General features: G+C 46.7%; 1 protein-coding gene across 1 annotated transcript in view; it reads right to left on the bottom strand.

Annotated features, from left to right (window-relative positions):
* The window catches only part of mroh1 (maestro heat-like repeat family member 1), a 47,021-nt gene that overhangs the window by 8,062 nt on the left and 16,398 nt on the right, over positions 1–22,561 (bottom strand). Inside the window, exons 15-42 of the mRNA XM_052514109.1 lie at positions 21,884–22,028; positions 20,124–20,164; positions 19,808–19,949; positions 18,945–18,997; positions 18,496–18,603; positions 18,035–18,154; positions 17,457–17,579; positions 16,855–17,001; positions 15,205–15,231; positions 14,054–14,176; positions 13,690–13,769; positions 13,230–13,374; positions 10,757–10,852; positions 10,559–10,663; positions 9,719–9,854; positions 9,085–9,197; positions 8,746–8,898; positions 8,508–8,662; positions 8,357–8,400; positions 7,763–7,933; positions 7,417–7,527; positions 7,229–7,322; positions 6,665–6,830; positions 6,343–6,539; positions 4,494–4,631; positions 4,241–4,355; positions 1,704–1,850; positions 4–192 (exon numbers count right to left, since the gene is read on the bottom strand). Coding sequence (XP_052370069.1) covers positions 4–192; positions 1,704–1,850; positions 4,241–4,355; positions 4,494–4,631; positions 6,343–6,539; positions 6,665–6,830; positions 7,229–7,322; positions 7,417–7,527; positions 7,763–7,933; positions 8,357–8,400; positions 8,508–8,662; positions 8,746–8,898; positions 9,085–9,197; positions 9,719–9,854; positions 10,559–10,663; positions 10,757–10,852; positions 13,230–13,374; positions 13,690–13,769; positions 14,054–14,176; positions 15,205–15,231; positions 16,855–17,001; positions 17,457–17,579; positions 18,035–18,154; positions 18,496–18,603; positions 18,945–18,997; positions 19,808–19,949; positions 20,124–20,164; positions 21,884–22,028 — 3,384 coding nt within the window. The remainder of the gene's footprint in view (positions 1–3; positions 193–1,703; positions 1,851–4,240; positions 4,356–4,493; positions 4,632–6,342; positions 6,540–6,664; positions 6,831–7,228; positions 7,323–7,416; positions 7,528–7,762; positions 7,934–8,356; positions 8,401–8,507; positions 8,663–8,745; positions 8,899–9,084; positions 9,198–9,718; positions 9,855–10,558; positions 10,664–10,756; positions 10,853–13,229; positions 13,375–13,689; positions 13,770–14,053; positions 14,177–15,204; positions 15,232–16,854; positions 17,002–17,456; positions 17,580–18,034; positions 18,155–18,495; positions 18,604–18,944; positions 18,998–19,807; positions 19,950–20,123; positions 20,165–21,883; positions 22,029–22,561) is intronic.

Here is a 22,561-nt window from a genome sequence, read left to right as displayed (position 1 = left end):
CACACTCTCCAGGAAGGGTTTGATCTTCATGAAGATGTAGACGACCAGCAGCTGGACGTTCTTCTTGTCCAGGTAGAGGAGCACCTTGGACAGGCCCGACATGGCCTCCAGGGTGATGAGTTTCCCAGGGTCGTCCTTCTCCTCCATCCCAGAGCTCATAGCAGCCAGCAGCTCCTTGGCATACTTATTTACCTAGAAAATAGATTTGGTATAGGTTGTGATTACCTAGGAGATGCATATTTGTCTGAAACATTGTTCCCCTCTGCTTCTGTCTTGGTTAGACGAGAAGGATGTACTACAAAGTAGGATTAGCCAGAACTTGCCTAATATTCTGAAATCACTTATTTTATATAAGCTTGAAATTGGCATGGTCTAATTGATTCAACCAAAAACACAGTTCAGATTTCTTAATGAACCAGAAAATCAATATATATTTTGGGTTGTTTATAAAACATATCTGGCTAACTCATTGCTCCTGCTCTGTAGTATATCCTAACCCGATCCATCTGATATCTCTTGAAACTTCTGTTAATACTTTTTGCCTGCGTAATATTGCCACATTGAGGTAAGATTAGTCATACCTTCTCAGGTGATCCTATGGTGATGTTCCCCAGCCCCCTGACAACCAGCACCTCCCCTCCCCCCTCCATAAGTACCTTCTCAGGTGATCCTATGGTGATGGTCCCCAGCCCCCTGACAACCAGAACCTCCCCTCCCCCCTCCATATGTACCTTCTCAGGTGATCCTATGGTGATGTATCCCAGCCCCCTGACAACCAGCACCTCCCCTCCCCCCTCCATATGTACCTTCTCAGGTGATCCTATGGTGATGGTCCCCAGCCCCCTGACAACCAGCACCTCCCCTCCCCCCTCCATATGTACCTTCTCAGGTGATCCTATGGTGATGTATCCCAGCCCCCTGACAACCAGCACCTCCCCTCCCCCCTCCATATGTATCTTCTCAGGTGATCCTATGGTGATGTTCCCCAGCTCCCTGACAACCAGCACCTCCCCTCCCCCCTCCATATGTACCTTCTCAGGTGATCCTATGGTGATGTTCCCCAGCCCCCTGACAACCAGCACCTCCCCTCCCCCTCCATATGTACCTTCTCAGGTGATCCTATGGTGATGTTCCCCAGCCCCCTGACAACCAGCACCTCCCCTCCCCCCTCCATATGTACCTTCTCAGGTGATCCTATGGTGATGTTCCCCAGTCCCCTGACAACCAGCACCTCCCCTCCCCCCTCCATATGTACCTTCTCAGGTGATCCTATGGTGATGTTCCCCAGTCCCCTGACAACCAGCACCTCCCCTCCCCCCTCCATATGTATCTTCTCAGGTGATCCTATGGTGATGTTCCCCAGTCCCCTGACAACCAGCACCTCCCCTCCCCCCTCCATATGTATCTTCTCAGGTGATCCTATGGTGATGGTCCCCAGTCCCCTGACAACCAGCACCTCCCCTCCCCCCTCCATATGTACCTTCTCAGGTGATCCTATGGTGATGTTCCCCAGCCCCTGACAACCAGCACCTCCCCTCCCCCCTCCATATGTACCTTCTCAGGTGATCCTATGGTGATGGTCCCCAGCCCCCTGACAACCAGCACCTCCCCTCCCCCTCCATATGTACCTTCTCAGGTGATCCCACAGCGATGTTCCCCAGCCCCCTGACAACCAGCACCTCCCCTCCCCCCTCCATATGTACCTTCTCAGGTGATCCCACAGCGATGTTCCCCAGCCCCCTGACGGCCAGCATGCGGACGGTACAGCAGGGGTCAGAGATACGCTCCATCATGTTGTTCATCAGGACATCCATCATCATCAGCTCTGTCACTACGTGGTGGTTCAGCAACTAGCGTTACAGAGACAGAACACAGTAGTTCAGCAACTAGCAATACAGAGACAGAACACAGTGGTTCAGCAACTAGCGTTACAGAGACAGAACACAGTAGTTCAGCAACTAGCGTTACAGAGACAGAACACAGTGGTTCAGCAACTAGCGTTACAGAGACAGAACACAGTAGTTCAGCAACTAGCGTTACAGAGACAGAACACAGTAGTTCAGCAACTGGCGTTACCCACAGAGACAGAACACAGTGGTTCAGCAACTAGCCTTACACACAGAGACAGAACACAGTGGTTCAGCAACTAGCCTTACACACAGAGACAGAACACAGTGGTTCAGCAACTAGCCTTACACACAGAGACAGAACACAGTGGTTCAGCAACTAGCCTTACACACAGAGACAGAACACAGTGGTTCAGCAACTAGCCTTACACACAGAGACAGAACACAGTGGTTCAGCAACTAGCCTTACACACAGAGACAGAACACAGTGGTTCAGCAACTAGCCTTACACACAGAGACAGAACACAGTGGTTCAGCAACTAGCGTTACACACAGAGACAGAACACAGTGGTTCAGCAACTAGCCTTACACACAGAGACAGAACACAGTGGTTCAGCAACTAGCGTTACACACAGAGACAGAACACAGTGGTTCAGCAACTAGCCTTACACACAGAGACAGAACACAGTGGTTCAGCAACTAGCGTTACACACAGAGACAGAACACAGTGGTTCAGCAACTAGCCTTACACACAGAGACAGAACACAGTGTGAAGCCGGTACATTGAGATATACATGAAGGAGACCTACAAAAGCACAACAAATGCAATGTAAACTACTTTGACTCCTGGTGACAACGACAATTAAAATGCAATCCCTTCTAAGTATTATAATACTGTAAAGCCACTATGTCCAGTTTGACATCCTAACTCTGTCACACCTGTGGGCAGCCCCCCCTCCAACACCAGGTTTTACCTTACGACCCCCCCCACAAGCATCACGGGTACATCCGATCTGCCAACTGCTGTCTGTAGTGTTTGAACAGTTTGGGCTACACACTAATATGATCCTCACAAACATGTACATGTCAGTTGTTTCACTCCAGGACGCCCACAACCCTTATAAGACTAGTCTGAAGGTAGCCGTGCACCACTTTTAAAAAAATATACATGGAACTTTATGGAGATAGTTTAGTGCTTAAACTAAGGGGTTAAATACATCAACAAAATGTTAGCTTAGTAAGCAGAGTTGCAGTTCTTGACACAAACCAGTATGCCTGGAACCTACTGTACTACCATACCCTGTTCAAAGACACTTCTATATTGTCTTGCCCATTCACCTTCTGAATGGTACACATATACACTCCATATCTCAATTGTCTCAAGGCTTAAAAATCCTTCTTTAACTTGTCTCCTCCCCCAGACCTTTCTGTCCAACATGAACTGCGCTAGCTAGCTAACTTAGCTCATCGCTAGCTTGGTTTGCTAGCTAGTTACAGTAGCTTGGCAAAACAGCAACATTTTCGATAACTAGCTAAATTTTACAGCCAGCATTGTCTATAACGATTATGTTACAATTACCAAACGTTTGGCAAAACAAATAATTTATGATACCATGATGTATGACAGGGTTGGATGTTGCATGCAATTTCTATTGCATTTGAATTGCTTTGTGTAGCAGCAAAGCTGATGTCACTTGCATCTGCAACAGAAATTGCATCCAAATTGCTGGGTGTGACACAGGATTTATATGTTTGCAGATGTGAAGGGTCTGGATGGGTATAATCAGTGTGGTGGTGGACATTCTACCATATTCCCTCCTTACAGACCTACAACAGTGGGCCCTGGGCTTGGCTCACCTTACAGACCTACAACAGTGGGCCCTGGGCTTGGCTCACCTTACAGACCTACAACAGTGGGCCCTGGGCTTGGCTCACCTTACAGACCTACAACAGTGGGCCCTGGGCTTGGCTCACCTTACAGACCTACAACAGTGGGCCCTGGGCTTGGCTCACCTTACAGACCTACAACAGTGGGCCCTGGGCTTGGCTCACCTTACAGACCTACAACAGTGGGCCCTGGGCTTGGCTCACCTTACAGACCTACAACAGTGGGCCCTGGGCTTGGCTCACCTTACAGACCTACAACAGTGGGCCCTGGGCTTGGCTCACCTTACAGACCTACAACAGTGGGCCCTGGGCTTGGCTCACCTTACAGACCTACAACAGTGGGCCCTGGGCTTGGCTCACCTTACAGACCTACAACAGTGGGCCCTGGGCTTGGCTCACCTTACAGACCTACAACAGTGGGCCCTGGGCTTTGCTTACAGACCTACAACAGTGGGCCCTGGGCTTGGCTTACAGACCTACAACAGTGGGCCCTGGGCTTGGCTCACCTCAGAGAAGAAGGCTGTGATAGTGACCCTCTGACACTCGTAGATGTTGTTGAGACAGGGGCACAGACACTCCACTATGGCCGGGAGACGAGGGCCTGCGTGTTTGGCCATGGCCCTGAAAACAACAACACACCTCTCACACTAACTGGTACAGCATATAGGGTAGCTATACTGTACATATCATGAAGAAAGAGTTAGGGCTGAGGTTAGGGTTGAACCAGGATGTGGACATGAAGCCAGGGTCAGGGTGTACCTGGCGAGGAGGGTGACCCCGGTGATGTGCTGCTGGGGGTCCTTCATCTTGTCCCAGGCCCCCTCCTGGTCCAGGGGTTTAACTACATGGTCCAGCTGGGCCCGGGCCAGGAGGATCCGCAGCGCCTCCACCGCTACCCTGCAGACCCAGGAACACACACAGACAAAGGAGTTAAACCTTGAATAAAAATAACTACATTTTTCTTCACATTGTATGGTAACTTTGATCAGTGAAACAGATACTGTCATTACCTGTACTGAACTTCATAGAGTATGTCACCAGTACTAAGTGTATATTTACATTTTATATGTGTGGATGACTTCCGGTATCACATTTCTGGGAGGTATATGTGGACCCCTGTAGGACCTAACCTCTAGTTATTTTCTAACAGTGTCTCTCTAGATAATCTAATGGAGTGTCCCTGCACTCCAGCCCGTGTGTCTTATGATACAGTATGTGCTAGCTAGCGTGTGTCTCTCCAGATGATCTAATGGAGTGTCCCTGCACTCCAGCCCGTGTGTCTTATGATACAGTATGTGCTAGCTAGCGTGTGTCTCTCCAGATGATCTAATGGAGTGTCCCTGCACTCCAGCCCGTGTGTCTTATGATACAGTATGTGCTAGCTAGCGTGTGTCTCTCCAGATAATCTAATGGAGTGTCCCTGCACTCCAGCCCGTGTGTCTTATGATACAGTATGTGCTAGCTAGCGTGTGTCTCTCCAGATGATCTAATGGAGTGTCCCTGCACTCCAGCCCGTGTGTCTTATGATACAGTATGTGCTAGCTAGCGTGTGTCTCTCCAGATGATCTAATGGAGTGTCCCTGCACTCCAGCCCGTGTGTCTTATGATACAGTATGTGCTAGCTAGCGTGTGTCTCTCCAGATGATCTAATGGAGTGTCCCTGCACTCCAGCCCGTGTGTCTTATGATACAGTATGTGCTAGCTAGCGTGTGTCTCTCCAGATGATCTAATGGAGTGTCCCTGCACTCCAGCCCGTGTGTCTTATGATACAGTATGTGCTAGCTAGCGTGTGTCTCTCCAGATGATCTAATGGAGTGTCCCTGCACTCCAGCCCGTGTGTCTTATGATACAGTATGTGCTAGCTAGCGTGTGTCTCTCCAGATGATCTAATGGAGTGTCCCTGCACTCCAGCCCGTGTGTCTTATGATACAGTATGTGCTAGCTAGCGTGTGTCTCTCCAGATGATCTAATGGAGTGTCCCTGCACTCCAGCCCGTGTGTCTTATGATACAGTATGTGCTAGCTAGCGTGTGTCTCTCCAGATGATCTAATGGAGTGTCCCTGCACTCCAGCCCGTGTGTCTTATGATACAGTATGTGCTAGCTAGCGTGTGTCTCTCCAGATGATCTAATGGAGTGTCCCTGCACTCCAGCCCGTGTGTCTTATGATACAGTATGTGCTAGCTAGCGTGTGTCTCTCCAGATGATCTAATGGAGTGTCCCTGCACTCCAGCCCGTGTGTCTTATGATACAGTATGTGCTAGCTAGCGTGTGTCTCTCCAGATGATCTAATGGAGTGTCCCTGCACTCCAGCCCGTGTGTCTTATGATACAGTATGTGCTAGCTAGCGTGTGTCTCTCCAGATGATCTAATGGAGTGTCCCTGCACTCCAGCCCGTGTGTCTTATGATACAGTATGTGCTAGCTAGCGTATGTCTCTCCAGATGATCTAATGGAGTGTCCCTGCACTCCAGCCCATGTGTCTTATGATACAGTATGTGCTAGCTAGCGTATGTCTCTCCAGATGATCTAATGGAGTGTCCCTGCACTCCAGCCCGTGTGTCTTATGATACAGTATGTGCTAGCTAGCGTGTGTCGTCTCCTAACCCACCCGCACACGTCGAAGCCGGCGGACACTTTGGTGGGGCTCTTCCTGTGTGTTCCGGAGCTGTTGATGTCTTTGGGTAGTGTGACCCCCACGCTGGAGCCCAGGCGGACCAGCAGGGAGCTGAAGAGCTGGGGGAACAGGGACACCACCGCCTCCTGGCTCTGCCCGTTCAGCATCATCTCCTTCAGGGCACAGGTCATCTGACAATAGAATAGCATAGAAAATGATTGCTCAGACTTGTACATTTGATACAAATATACCGAGCAAAACACCACTACCCAGATATCTACAGTCTCATCATAGCACTCTACAACCTGCTACTCACAGCTAGAGGGTGACTGGTGGCCACCTTGGTGAGGCCTCCTCTCATCATGGACTCCTTCTTGTCCACGTAGGGCACCATGATGTTGAGCTTCTCCATCAGCATCTCCATGATCTGAGAGGCCAGTTTACTGTCTGCCCCCAGGGCAATCCACATCTCACAGCTCCAACTGGGGATCACACAGGGAGAAGTGACCATGAGGGGTAGGGCTCACTTTGAATGGGAGGCAGTGAAAACATTTCCTCTGCTACTAAACAGAGTTGCAAAATGTCAAACATTCCCCAAATCCATCAGTTCTCCAGAAATACTGGTTGGAAGATTCATGGAGTCTCACTCGTGTGTGTGTGTGTGTGTGTGTGTGTGTGTGTGTGTGTGTGTGTGTGTGTGTGTGTGTGAGAGCAAGAGAATTAACATGTCAAATGAAGCAGGGAGAAAGGGAGTTGACTTTTGGAAAGGAGAAGGACAGGAGGAGAGAGCTGTCACTTGTCAAATGGAGAAACAAAAACAGAGGAATCTTCCTTGTTGAACAGAGGGGAGATAGAAGAGGGAGAGAGAGATGGTTCTCACCTGTCAAAGGGTAGGGGGTAGGAGATGGAGGGAGAGATGGTTCTCACCTGTCGAAGGGTAGGGGGTAGGAGATGGAGGGAGAGATGGTTCTCACCTGTCGAAGGGTAGGGGGTAGGAGATGGAGGGAGAGATGGTTCTCACCTGTCAAAGGGTAGGGGGTAGGAGATGGAGGGAGAGATGGTTCTCACCTGTCGAAGGGTAGGGGGTAGGAGATGGAGGGAGGGAGGAGAGGAAGAGAGAGATGGTTCTCACCTGTCGAAGGGTAGGGGGTAGGAGATGGAGGGAGAGATGGTTCTCACCTGTCAAAGGGTAGGGGGTAGGAGATGGAGGGAGAGATGGTTCTCACCTGTCGAAGGGTAGGGGGTAGGAGATGGAGGGAGAGATGGTTCTCACCTGTCGAAGGGTAGGGGGTAGGAGATGGAGGGAGAGATGGTTCTCACCTGTCGAAGGGTAGGGGGTAGGAGATGGAGGGAGAGATGGTTCTCACCTGTCAAAGGGTAGGGGGTAGGAGATGGAGGGAGAGATGGTTCTCACCTGTCAAAGGGTAGGGGGTAGGGGAGGGAGGGAGGAGAGGAAGAGAGAGATGGTTCTCACCTGTCGAAGGGCAGGGGGTAGGAGATGGAGGGAGGGAGGAGAGGAAGAGAGAGATGGTTCTCACCTGTCGAAGGGCAGGGGGTAGGAGATGGAGGGAGAGATGGTTCTCACCTGTCGAAGGGCAGGGGGTAGGAGATGGAGGGAGGGAGGAGAGGAGAGAGAGATGGTTCTCACCTGTCGAAGGGCAGGGGGTAGGAGATGGAGGGAGGAAAGGAGAGAGAGATGGTTCTCACCTGTCAAGGGTAGGGGGTAGGAGATGGAGGGAGCTGGTTCTCAGGAAGGGTAGGGGGTAGGAGATGGAGGGAGATGGTTCTCACCTGTCGAAGGGCAGGGGGTAGGAGATGGAGGGAGGATGAGAGGATGGTTCTCACCTGTCGAAGGGCAGGGGGTAGGAGATGGAGGGAGAGATGGTTTCTCACCTGTCGAAGGGCAGGGGGTAGGAGATGGAGGGAGGAAGAGAGAGATGGTTCTCACCTGTCGAAGGGCAGGGGGTAGGAGATGGAGGGAGGAAAGGAAGAGAGAGATGGTTCTCACCTGTCGAAGGGCAGGGGGTAGGAGATGGAGGGAGAGATGGTTCTCACCTGTCGAAGGGCAGGGGGTAGGAGATGGAGGGAGAGATGGTTCTCACCTGCCGAAGGGCAGGGGGTAGGAGATGGAGGGAAGGAGGAAGAGAGATGGTTCTCACCTGTCGAAGGGCAGGGGGTAGGAGATGAGTGTGTTGATGACAGTCTGGAGGTGCTGTGTAGCCAGGATGAGGATGGACTGGGCCACAGACACCTTCACCTGCTCCTCACTGATCATCTGCAGACGGATGTGAAGCACCTCCAGCATCTCTGATACCTGACACACACAGATCATTTAGAGGGGGTGAACGTGTGTGAGAGAGCCAGTGAGTGTGAGAGCCAGTGAGTGTGAGAGCCAACCAGGTCTTGTAGTCCAGCTCCTCTGTTTTTCAGCAGGGTGTTGAGTAGAACACTGGAAGCTCTGGAGCAGTTAGATTGGGAGTCCACCAGCCCCTCAATCAACATGAAGATCAGAGTGTTGAGCTGCTGCTGGGGCAGACGCTTACTGATGATCTACACAGATGAGGGGAAAAGACAGACAAAATAAACACACACATTATGAAAGCAGAGTTGCAAAAATCCAGTAACTTTCCCTAAATTCTCAGGTTTTCCAGAAAGAGTTGACCAGAATTTTGAAACCCAAGGTGAAACATGTGTAAATATGTTTGACTATGTAATGCTGTATTCTCCTATCCTCACCTTGGCCAGCTCAGAGCACGTCTTGTAGAGGACAGAGTGGTCTGGGTTGTCCATGTTCTCCCTCAGTGTGATCAGTCTCTCCACAGAGTCGTCTTTATAGTCCAGAGAGAAGCCTACCGGGGCAGGGAGACAATGAGACCAGCTGCAGCTGAGCTCCACACACTGCAATCTCCCTCCCAGCGGAATGCCACACAAACAGAGGTGTGCTTCCCAAATGGCAGCCCATTCGCTATATAGTGAACTCCTTTTGACCAGAGCCTTATTGGCCCTATATAGGGAATAGGGTGCCCTTTGGGAGGAACCAGAGTTTCCTGTATTAAAGGGGCTCACAAATGGGCTGTATTGGTCGCTGGGAGAGTTAAGCTGGTCGCTGGGGGAGTTAAGCTGGTCGCTGGGGGAGTTAAGCTGGTCGCTGGGGGAGTTAAGCTGGTCGCATTAAGCTGGTCGCTGGGGGAATTAAGCTGGTCGCTGGGGGAATTAAGCTGGTCGCTGGGGGAATTAAGCTGGTCGCTGGGGGAATTAAGCTGGTCGCTGGGGGAATTAAGCTGGTCACCAGAGAATAGGAAACTAAACAAAACAAGGCGTCCTGAATCAGAGACAGTTTGTGTGTGTGTGTGTGTGTGTGTGTGTGTACCTTCGTAGCGTAGCTGGATGTAGAGCAGGGTGTAGATGCAGTCGATGGCTGCCCTGCGGACCAGGGGGTTGGGGTCGGTGCATCGGGGGGCCAGGCGGCCCAGGAGAGAACCCAGGTTGTGGAAGGTTACCATGTTCTACAAAGACAGAACACCCAGATTAAGGCTATGGGTTGGTTCCACGTTTAAAGGGATCCTTCAGGATTTTGGCAATGAGGCCCTGTATGAGGCCCTGTATGAGGCCCTGTATGAGGCCCTGTATGGAGGCCCTGTATGGAGGCCCTGTATGGAGGCCCTGTATGGAGGCCCTGTATCTACTTCCCCCACTTGTGGATACCATTTTTATCACTCTGTGTCCAGTATTAAGGAAATTAGAGGTTGTTTCGCAAGCAAATGCTAACTAGCTTTAGCGCAATGACTGGTATCTACAAGGCTGCTGCTAGCAGATACCCATAGACTTTAGTTCAGTTCACCTGTTCATCAGAGTCTGGGAAAGTAAATAAATGGCCTCATTGCAAAAATCCCCAAGAATCCTTTTAACAATAAAGAAGCACTTTTATCAACTACTACTGTTCTCCAGGAGTTCTCCAGGAGTCCTTCAGTATTTTGTGGTGCTGGTACCACAAGCCCCATATTTCTTCCAAATGGGCCTTTAGAACAACTGCAAACATCGGTCAGCTCATAAGATACACTACTGAACATTATGGCAACGTTTTGAAGAACACAAACGCAGCTATATTTGCTGTTAGTTCATGTCTACAGAACTCAGCTAGTAAGGCTTCAGCTAGTACGGTCCAAATATACCTGAGAAAGAAGGGTTTGCAGAAGTTTTTCTGACTCACTTTGACGTGGAGGTTGTTGAAGTAGAACTCTAGGATGTGAGAGGTGGTGATCATCGCCCTCTCCCTCTCATGACCCTGAACAGAACTCAACCACTCCTCAATGTGCTGAGGACAACCAAAGACAGGGTCAAAGTGGAGTTCAAGATCAAGGTATAAATAAGTCAACATTTAAGCGTATAATTCTTATCACCAACTTACCTTGAATACACTCTGAAGTCCGTCTGGACTCAGGTCTCTTGCAAGAATATTCCTCAACAACTCCTGAAGAGCATTGAAGGTGTCTTTGTATAACGCCTGTGGGAAAAGCAGTAGATAGAAGCTTTACCATCTCCACTGTCAGGGTATCTGCTGGTTCCATGAAGTTGAATTAAAGACTGTTCCCAAGCATTCCCACACAGAGAGAGACACGTGATCATACACAAATGTAAGCAAGGTTTGATCTGTTTGGGCTTCTTGTGGTCAACTTGTAGTCTACAAATTATTAGTCATTATGTTCCATCCGCTCAATAAAAAAATGAATATTTTTGTTGTTGTTTTAATTAGCCTGCGTCTGAAACTAGTTGATGATTCCTGGGCTGCTAGGCTATAGATGACTGAAGCATGGAGTCGCCCATCTGCATTTGTTTAGGCCCAATGGGCTGATCATTAACTAGATCACAAACTAAGGCTTCGATACCTATACCTGCTACAATGATACTTCATAACATCACCAACATACCACTGTGAACAAATGCTTTAAGTCAAAAATACAGCACAGTAAGTGTATAAACACGTGGTCAACTCTCCACCTGGAGAACCAGGTCACTGGGTGTGCAGGCGTTTGATTCAGCACCGAGTCAGATTAACAAGGTCCTGTTGAGCAGCTGATTTGTAGAATCTGACGTGTTAGACTGGGGCTGGAACAAAAGTCCACACACCCAGTAGGTCTCCTGGAGGTATTATCCAATAATAATTATGGGATATGACTAGAACATTAGCCTACAACCAAAAAGTCTAATAAAATAACTCATTCAGTGAATCCAGGATCAAACGGTGGTACTTTGAAGCAAGGTAGCTGAGAGGGAAGGCTCTAAGACTGACTTTATCCAGTGCAAAGACAGACATTATTATAGACATCTGACGTGTTCAGGGAATGTATGATAGTTATTCTGATGTGCAATAACAAAATAGGATCCAGAATAATCAAATATTAGTTTGATTTATTTGCCTGCATGTTTGTGTATATTGTCCTAGGCTTTATGCTACATAATGATACAAATAAATAAATATAATGTATTGTCACATACACCAGATAGGTGCAGTGAAATGTGTTGTGAAATGTGTTGGCTTTAAAGGGTCAGCCATAGTAGTGAGGCACCCCTGGAGCTAATTAGGGTTGAGGTGCCTTGCTCAGATTTTTCACCTTGTCGAGTCAAATATTGAAACCAGAAACCTTTTGGTTACATGCAGTGGATCCAACAGTAAATGTAACATCCTACAAAAACCTTCCATTGTATTCACCCCAGATGCTACGCCCCTCTCCGTTCCACTGGCTCATCATCCGTTTGTAAAGTGGTGTCATTTCCTCCATCTTGACAGAAATTATTTTTACCGTATACACAAGGTTGAGACTCTACTCTTAACAGTAACAGTAGTTGTTTTAAAACAGCTGTGTCTTTCCCACAATTATATTTCTAAAATGTTGCTCAACTGTCAGTATGCTCTTATCAGAACGCATCTCTCCCTTCACTCCGTGTGTAAAGGGGGGAGAAGGAGCGAGAGCCGGCAGCGAAACAGGGCAGATTCTTTCATTTCAGGAAGCAGATTAATGCACATTACTGTTGAGCAAAAAATGTTTTTAACAACCAAAACAATCTGCAGGAACGTTGTGTAGCCTCATCACCAACATAAGCAAAATGTATTAGGTAAGAAGGACAAAGTCCGTTTATCATCCCAGATCGGGTTGTTGTCTGATTGTATAGGCTACCTTCTCTCTCCCGACACACACCTAACATCTTGAAAGTGCGGTTAGATTGTTATTTAATATTGCCCTTTTGTCACTGTAGCAACAATTACGCAGAAGCACATTGTAAAACAGTGTAGTCATCTCCGTCACATTATTTAAGAGACTTAAACTGAATTTAAGGCATTCTTAAGACTTATTAAAATTATTCAAATCAGATAAATTAATACATTAAGATTTTAAGGACCCGCGAACACCCTGTTTCATACTGTCACAAAATGAGTGTGAAGGAACAAAGTGCAGGTTTATGTTGAGATGCCTGTATGTCTACACACAGAGAGAAGGTCTGTGCATACAGTATATGTATACTTGTTGTTCAGGTGTGTCCTAAAGTTGAACATAACTAAGGTTTCTCTATAACAGGATACATAATAATTCACTTACTGCTTTAGTCACATGGCTTGTGACTCACCCTATGCCAATCCACTGACTTTGAAATGTCCTCGATGCAATGGTTTGATTGCACTCGGGTCAAGATCAATTATACTGAATCAGGAACACACTTCCTTTTCAATATGGATTGGTTGATTTGTATGAATAATGGTTCATGTACCTACATGTACAGTAATTCTCATTTTGCTCCCCCTCCAGGTTTGTGCACCTGTTGACTACAGCAACCCACTGACGGTGAAGAATCACAACGAGGTATTGAGATGCTCCAGTTCTCACCTCTCTCTGTTGGGGCTCCAGCACCTCCTCGTCTTTTCCCCTGTCCTTGTCCGGAGTGTTCACCGGGGGAAGGCCGTACACACCGTTCAGACACGTCCGCAGCATATCAAAGTTCTCATTCTCCGTCAGCGCCGGCTCCAGGTTACTGGGGTCAACCTGGGGTCAAGGACCAACTATGTCACTCAGTAGAGGCTAGGGTTGCAAAAACTGCCCAGGTTTTCCAGACATCCTGGTTGGAAGATTCCTGGAATCAGGAGGGAAGGAATATCCAGAATCATCCAACGAGGATTATTGGAAAACCTGGGAGTTTGGGGAAAGTTCCCTGATTTTTACAACCAGAGAAGAAGATGAAACACCTGGTACTGACAAGCTCCTGACAGGCTGACAGTCTACAGCTGACATCTCTGGGCTCTGTTCCAATATGCAACCCACTAGCACACCTCTGGGAATTAAAGGATACATGAGGTTGGCACACGTGGTCATCACAAGGTGGCGAACCGGAGTCCGCATGGCATCCGTGGGTTCTGCCTTGATAAAATCCTTCAACAAAATGAAGATATTGAGATGGGTCAACACAATCAGAACCACTTGACTGTAGCAGACCTTCTATCATAAAGCCTTTCTAACAGCTGCCTAAGATATAACAGCTGTCATAGGCAGTCATAAACAATGTTTTACAGTTGGTGTGATCTAAATCCAGTAACATTTAATGTAACCCTCCATCATAAGGACGACAACACTGTCCTAACAACGACACAACACTGTTCTAACAACACTGTCCTAACAACGACATAACAGAGCACATAAACATGACAAACACTGACCATCATGACTCCCATGAGTTCCTGCTTGCGTACGAACATGTAGCCCTGATTACGTACGACGGTGCTGATGGCCCTGGCTATGAGCCCCACACTCTGAATCAGACTCAGCTTCATGGTCAGGTCCTGACGGGGGGGGATACAGCGTACACACACACACACACACACACACACACACACACAGAGACAGGGAGACAGACAAACAAAAACACGGACACAGAGACAAACACAGCCTCAGACTGTGTTCATGGCAATTGGCGATCGCAGTCAGAGGTTTAGTTTGTTCGCATCATTGTGAGCAAGACAACCAAATATTAGTTGTATAGTGCAGCCCTCAAGCATACATAGACAGTCACTTACCCTATGATTCTAAAGTTCCCTATGCCATTCATAAAACATCTAGAGATATCTGGATAGCCTAGAGCAGGAACAAGGATTTCAACCAGAGTGATTTTTAGATTCTGTTGAAAATGTCAGGGGTCCATAAAAAATAAAAAAACTTATAAAAAACTTAAGAGCATCTCAACAATAGAACTGTTTCAGAAAATGGCATAAGAAACAACAGCTTATGGTTGGGTAAGACACACATTCTACTGAAGATGAATTTGACTACTTTTCAGTTGGCTTAAAAATCAATGTGTAGATACAGGTCAATATGAATTAAACAATCAAAGAGTAGAGGGTGTATTGCCTTGATTTGGAGACTGTAAATGTCAGACAGAAATGTAAGCTTTGCGATCTGGAAGGGGAAAAAGAATTTGAACATCAAATTCCACCATCTGATTTGGCATCACAACCTAAGAGCTGGTGTGTGTCTTCGATCAAAAAGGGGAAGGAGGAAACCACAAGGCCCTAGAAACACCATAGTGTCAGACCGTGTTAGTAGGACATGGAGGGCATTCAGAAACACCATAGTGTCAGACCATGTTAGTGGGACATTCAAAAGCACTAAACGTTCTGAACTTTTGAAACACAGGCAAACAAATACACTGCCTCCCATCATAACTACATGTGGTGCTGATCTTTCAACTGGAGCCATTTACTTCTAAAAGTTCAGAAAGTTGAAGCAGCAGTGTTCTAGAGAGAAGAGATTGTTAGAGGAGTTTTAGTGAGAGATCGACAGAGGATCCTTCATTAGGGTCCAGTCACGGTACCTTGGTCTCTATTTTAATTCCCAGAACCTGTACAACATAAAAGCAACAAGGGGTTTAATCCACAAGTGTACGCTACTAGACGAGAATATATCCTATCCCCCTAAAGAGAAGAGAATATGCTCTTTCCCCTCATTAAGAAAATGTTATGAGACTACAGTGTTCCCCGGTTAGATGGTTAACCATGGTATGGGACAGCGATACATTAAATGTCTCACAGATACAGATGAACTCAACCTCTATTTCCACATTGCAGTAAAAAGGTTAGCAAATGTTACAGTGCTAGCCAACTAGCCAATTAAATGAGCCCTGTGTGGAACCCAAACGACTCGATGGATATAGACTCGGCTTCTTAACATTAAACACCTTGTGTGTGCGTGTGTGTGTGTGTGTGTGTGTGCCCAATGACCCACCCTAACCACGGACATAAAATCCCATGATCCAATTCAAGTGGACATCTGGAGGTCATAGTGTACATTGGCAGCGGCCCCTGAAGGCTGCAGTTTAACAGGACTCATTTAACCAAGACAACTAGTTTTCAGACAGTCATTGTGATGCTAAGCATATGGCCGGCAGCTACAGGAGAAGAACCCGAGGATATAAACCAGGTTCATCGGTAGCCATGGAGAGACAGAGACCTCCTGAATGAAAGGAGTGAGACATTTGAAACACTACAACGTAGCGTGACTTCTCCAACTGGTTGATATAATCACACATTCCTTTCACTGTGGTTTGTGCTGTGTGGTTTTATGTACCTTTCAAATGCCTCAATTATGACCCATCGTTGGTTTTAACGATATAACCACCAGTATGTAATTGTGAGCAGTGAGCCTAACCGACTGTCTGTGTACATCCCAAATTCACTATATAGTGCACTATGTAGGGAATAGGGTGCCATTTGGGATGGATCCTCTGTCTGACCAGCATGTCTTAACTCCATCAGACTCAGCCTTATCACAACTTCTGCTCTGTGAGGTCACTCGGTACCATGCCAACCCAAGCATGCTCACTGGGCCAACGGAGAAGGTTAAAAAATAGATTTTCAGGAATAATGTGAAACTGCAGCTATTCTGACTAGGCTAGCTAACGCTGCCATTGAGGAAAGAGAGAGCATTACAAGTCGATGGTAAAACACAGTGCTGTGTGGTGATCAGCAACGGGTATCGCTCAGTGACTATTCTCTCTCTCTGCAATGGGGGGATAAATGGATGGTTGGAGATGGGAGTGGGGTTTAATTTGACTGGCCTCTGTACTCTAACAGTATGGGCAGCCAAATGTAACACCCAAACTAACTCTCTTCGGTCTTTATGCTGATGAAGGCCTGGGCCTGTAGTGTCTCAGAGTAGGAGTGCTGATCTAGGATCAGGTCCCCCCCCTCTTATTCATTATGATTTAAAAGATAAAACTGATCCTAGATCAGCACTCCAACTCTGAGACACTTTGTGACTGTGCCCTGAAGGCCAAAACGGGTCCATTGAGACTGATGACAACATCTAAAATAACTATTTAAATTTGAGAGATGCTGGCTGTCGGTTTCATCCAGGGCTTCCTGACAGAGATTCCCTCTTGGGTGGAAACGTTGTGGACTAGCTTTATTAAAGGGATGTGGTGGAGCAATCATGTGAGTGTCTTCCCCAAGACCTAGCTCCTTACCTTGGTGTTGAAGTGCTTACTGATGCTGCGGAGGACGTCCGAGTCGATGCGGGACAGGATCTGGTCCTCTGGGGCGTGGAGCGCTACGTAACCGTAACACAGGATCAGCGTGCTCTTCATCTTCTCTACATCCAAGTCATTCTTGTCCTGAGGAGGAGGTGGTAGAGATGGGAAGATTATGGTGTAGGGGCTGGTCTCCCAGACACAGATTGAGCCTAGTAGGACTAAAAAGCTATGTCAACATTATAAAAACATTCAAATATATAAATTATATATATTAATTAAAAATCAGTTTATCAATACCGGTACACGTTTCCTTTAAAATGACTTTAGCAGGGCTTGATCGAGCTTTTCTGGTGAAATGGAACCAATGGAATAGTCCCAAAAGTGCAAACCGTGCCTACTGTACCTGGCACTCCAGGCAGGCTCAATCAAATGCTCAAAGTAGTAGAAAGAGATCAACAAACTCCATAAAATCTTCAATCTGAACGTGTTAAATTGCTGACTGTACGGTGCAGATAGAACCTCCAAGGCAGGCAGACATTGCCAAGTTTGTGTTTATCCACCTACAATGAAAATAAAAACACGAATAGCATACTAACTTTGAGCAGGCTGAATATTCCTGAGGCTTTCTTGAAGGCGTCAGATTTCCCGAAGTCGTCCAGTTTGGCCAGAGTGGCATCGAGATGACTGCTTGCACACAGCCCGATCCCCATGGCGACACCCTGGGAAACCCATTACCCCACCCTATTAGCACAGTTTAATGGACGCTTCAGCCTCCAATGACCAAACAGTACATCTAGATTACCATTAACACCGGCATTACAATTTCACTACCACTCTCCATTAGGCCTAAAGACTGTAAAAACACCACAATTCCCAATCATCTGGTTAAAATACAACAGAAATGAGGGGAAACTTAACACCAGACACAAATTACAGCTTAGCAAGGCAGACGTGACCTCCATTTTGAAAATAAGCAAAGGCTTAGGAGTGCATGTCACAAGACTGTCTTAACTGGGCAATTCAGCTGCACAAAGAAACACTGTCCTGCCCGGCGACGCTCTGCCTTACACAGACAATTACATCACAGGTCACGCTGAACATAAGATGATAAATAAAAGCAAATGCTATCAAGAGGATCATGGCCTGACTCAAAACGGGGACTAAGAGGTTTTACCGCTCTCTCGATGGCGTCGTTGTGTCGTGCACTGATCAGCATCTCCTGTAGCTGCTTCTGGACCACTTCCTTATTGGAACACTGCTGCAGAGTCACACCAATGCACCTGTAGAGGAAACTCTGGAAAGAGCCATGAAGCCAAGACGAGAAACCTTGATCGTTTGTAGAAGACATTATTTTACTAAGATTTTGCTAAGGCTTATGAGGTTCTACCAACCTGGATACTTTATAAAATATATTGTTTTAATATGTTAACGCTTATTAGGTTCAGAAGAGTTCCTTGAGGTACTTTTAAATAAGATCATGTTCAAAGAGACAAATAAATAGAATGTGTTACATCTCATGGTTAGGGCCAGGAGTTTTCCCTGAACTATAAGTAGAGACCAGAGACCTTCCTGGTCAGGTCAACTCTTGGCCCTACTCATGTTTGAAGAGAGGTTAGGATGAGGTTGTTCACTAACCTTCTCTTCCAGGGACTGGTTGTAGGTGGACAGGTAACGTGTGGCCTCTACAGCCAGCTGACAGCTCCACTTGTCATCAGCTATGGCCACCAGGGACTTGGCTAGGAACTGCATATGTCCAAACAAAACCCCACCACACAGACATGTGACCACATCATAATGTTGTATATCAAATCCCTTTGAAACAGAAAACACTTATCCAACACTGTCAGACAGTGCATGCATCCCAAATGGCACCCTATTCCCTATGTAGTGAAATACTGTTGACCTTGGTTAAAAGTAGTGTATTATAAAATTAATAAGATGCCATTTGGGACAAAATTTGTTCTACATATTGACAGTGTTGTGAGGACAGACAAAGAGGATGTTAGATAAAGATCACCATAGTGACTGTTATTGACAGTGTTGTGGGGACAGACAAAGAGGATGTTAGATAAAGATGGGCATACCTGTAATAGACTCTCTTCCCATTTCTTGTTGTCTAGTGTTTCTGGGGTAGACTCTGTAAAGAAGAATAGACCATACTACTCAGACTAGTAACCGGAAGGTTGCAAATTCAAAACCCCGAGCTGACAAGGTACAAATCTGTCGTTCTGCCCTTGAACAGGCAGTTAACCCACTGTTCCTAGGCAGTCATTGAAAATAAGAATTTGTTCTTAACTGACTTGCCTAGTTAAATAAAGGTAAAATAAAAATAAATAAAAGACCTCGCTTGCCGGACTTCCTCACTGACAAAAACAAAAAAATAAAAAGAGCAGCAGCAGAATATTCTGTACATGTTCCAAAACCGACCAAAGAGCTAAAATGATTTAAGATGCGTTTTAATACCCTGCTCTACTTCAATCCAAGCTATGTATTTTTATGATGGAAAGATGAAAATGGCCCACAGCTAAAAAAATTAAAAAAAAGTTCTCAAAAAAAATATATAGCCCATAAAATATTGCCTTTAAAATTGTGAATCAATTATAACATCCCTTAACTGCAGCTGTTGTGGTAGAAGCATGCGTCTTTTTTTATGTCAGTTCTCAGTAGACTACATGGAGGAAAAACTATTTTAAACCAGTGACATTAAAATAAGTTTGAAACAGCCTCCTATGCTGTCAATACTGCAGCAGCAATACAAGTCCCTCAGGGTTATTTCTGCTTTGGAGAGAGAGAGATATATTATGAGCCCCAAATGGCACCCTCTTCAGTGCACTACTTTTGACCAGGGTCCATAGGCACTACATAGGGAATAGGGTGCCATTTGACAAACAGACATAGCTCGCTACAGGTTATAAGACTCTGGGGTCATTGAGTTGAGGTCCTTTACCTTCCAGGTAGCTGAGGAGAGCAGGGATCTCCTTCTCCCAGAGTGTCTCAGCGTTGGGGTGGATATTAGGACTTATAACGTTCAGTAGAGACAGAGACGGTGCACCATGGCCACGACTCCGGAACGGGAACGAACCATTCACCTGAGACACACACATCCCAACTTACAGGTAAGACAAAGACATAGCCTAGCTATTACTGGAGACATTGATCATATTTCATGGGGGTTTAAATCAAGTTCACGTTTTATAACACCCACATAGCAAAGTGAAATCCATGAGCATTCAAGTGGCCTGTCATTAGGGTTTCATACTCACCAAGAGCCGCACCATCAGTATATGTGGGGAGGGAAGATTAACTGAATTAGAAAGAAGAAACAGATGAGAATAAACAAGGTTGATAGCAGACTAAGCATTATAATGAATGACTGAATGATTAACTGGCCAGGCTCATACTTCTCCCACAAAGAGTTCAGCTTAATCATTGAAACAATGACCTTACAGTTCAGGACCCAGCTGACGCTAGTGCTTTATTTAGTGATACATGTGGCTTCTCATTCAGCTAATCAGAACCAGACACTCTGGTCTGTCTGGCCTCTAAGAACCGACCAACAGCCCTTTAATGAGAACAAAATGGCTGTATAAAATACAGTTTCAACGAAGAAAAAAACTAAAACATTCCCAATCCCAAAGAAGTGCTGACGAGGAGTGGGCCCGGGCTGTGACCATCTCCTTTACATTAAAACATTCCCAATCCCAAAGAAGTGCTGACGAGGAGTGGGCCCGGGCTGTGACCATCTCCTTTACATTAAAACATTCCCAATCCCAAAGAAGTGCTGACGAGGAGTGGGCCCGGGCTGTGACCATCTCCTTTACATTAAAACATTCCCAATCCCAAAGAAGTGCTGACGAGGAGTGGGCCCGGGGTGTGACCATCTCCTTTACATTAAAACATTCCCAATCCCAAAGAAGTGCTGACGAGGAGTGGGCCCGGGTGTGACCATCTCCTTTACATTAAAACATTCCCAATCCCAAAGAAGTGCTGACGAGGAGTGGGCCCGGGTGTGACCATCTCCTTTACATTAAAACATTCCCAATCCCAAAGAAGTGCTGACGAGGAGGAGTGGGCCCGGGGTGTGACCATCTCCTTTACATTAAAACATTCCCAATCCCAAAGAAGTGCTGACGAGGAGTGGGCCCGGGGTGTGACCATCTCCTTTACATTAAAACATTCCCAATCCCAAAGAAGTGCTGACGAGGAGTGGGCCCGGGCTGTGACCATCTCCTTTACATTAAAACATTCCCAATCCCAAAGAAGTGCTGACGAGGAGTGGGCCCGGGCTGTGACCATCTCCTTTACATTAAAACATTCCCAATCCCAAAGAAGTGCTGACGAGGAGTGGGCCCGGGGTGTGACCATCTCCTTTACATTAAAACATTCCCAATCCCAAAGAAGTGCTGACGAGGAGTGGGCCCGGGGTGTGACCATCTCCTTTACATTAAAACATTCCCAATCCCAAAGAAGTGCTGACGAGGAGTGGGCCCGGGCTGTGACCATCTCCTTTACATTAAAACATTCCCAATCCCAAAGAAGTGCTGACGAGGAGTGGGCCCGGGGTGTGACCATCTCCTTTACATTAAAACATTCCCAATCCCAAAGAAGTGCTGACGAGGAGTGGGCCCGGGCTGCGACCATCTCCTTTACATTAAAACATTCCCAATCCCAAAGAAGTGCTGACGAGGAGTGGGCCCGGGGTGTGACCATCTCCTTTACATTAAAACATTCCCAATCCCAAAGAAGTGCTGACGAGGAGTGGGCCCGGGCTGCGACCATCTCCTTTACATTAAAGGGACTGTGTGCCGAATTCCAATACGGAAACGCCAGACTGACTCCGAGTGGGAAAGGGAGGGAGGAAAAGACCCCCCCGGCTCATGGTGATGACATCATAATGCCTTGTTAATATGAATGGAATGTGTATGAACCTACTGTAAATGTCTACCAGGGAGGAAGGGATAGAAAATATACATTTCTGTTGCACACCTAGTAAATAGAGCTCCTTCTTCTAAAAGACACCTACCATGCTCGTTGAAGTCGATGTTGAAGTTGGGTTCCTGGGAGGCTCTCTTCTTGGTTCCCAACAGCGTGAGGCTCTTACAGAGCGGTGCGGTGGCGTTGGAGTACTGACCTGGGGTCAGGTAGTACAGCAACATGGGCCACAGGACCTGAAGAGAGACAGTCAGGTAGTACAGCATGCAACACAGCACCTGCCACAGATGTACAGTAATATCACAAGATTGAGTTTGCCTGGTGCAATTGAACCAATAGAATAGTCAAAAAAGTGCAAACCCAGAGCTCCTAGGCATGCTAAATCAAACCCAGAGCTATAAATCAAACAAAATATTTCATGTATGATTTGAACCCAATTCTGCAGACATGTAATACCATGAAGACATGGTAAATCATTGTTCTCTTCAGTCTCTGTCAATGCCTTGTCTCATAGCTTCCAGTGGGAAGTAATACAAGAGACATATCATCTCAGAGAGTGTTGATGTTGGGAAGTGCAAAGGAACAAGTAACTAAGAGCAGAGTGATTGGCTGTAAAACAGACAGGGTGATGCCGTCTTTGGATGTGAGCTGGTTTTCCCCTCAAGACATCTGATGATAGGAAAATATGAACTGACTGAGCTTCTTTACACAAAACTCCATATTATAGCAATTCCACCCTCAGGCTCTTCTCATAAAACGGTATTATGTT

The sequence above is a fragment of the Oncorhynchus keta genome, unplaced genomic scaffold (genome assembly GCF_023373465.1).
Source record: "Oncorhynchus keta strain PuntledgeMale-10-30-2019 unplaced genomic scaffold, Oket_V2 Un_scaffold_1526_pilon_pilon, whole genome shotgun sequence".
NCBI classification, from domain to species: Eukaryota; Metazoa; Chordata; class Actinopteri; order Salmoniformes; family Salmonidae; genus Oncorhynchus; species Oncorhynchus keta.
This window is presented reverse-complemented; position numbering and strand designations above follow the sequence as displayed.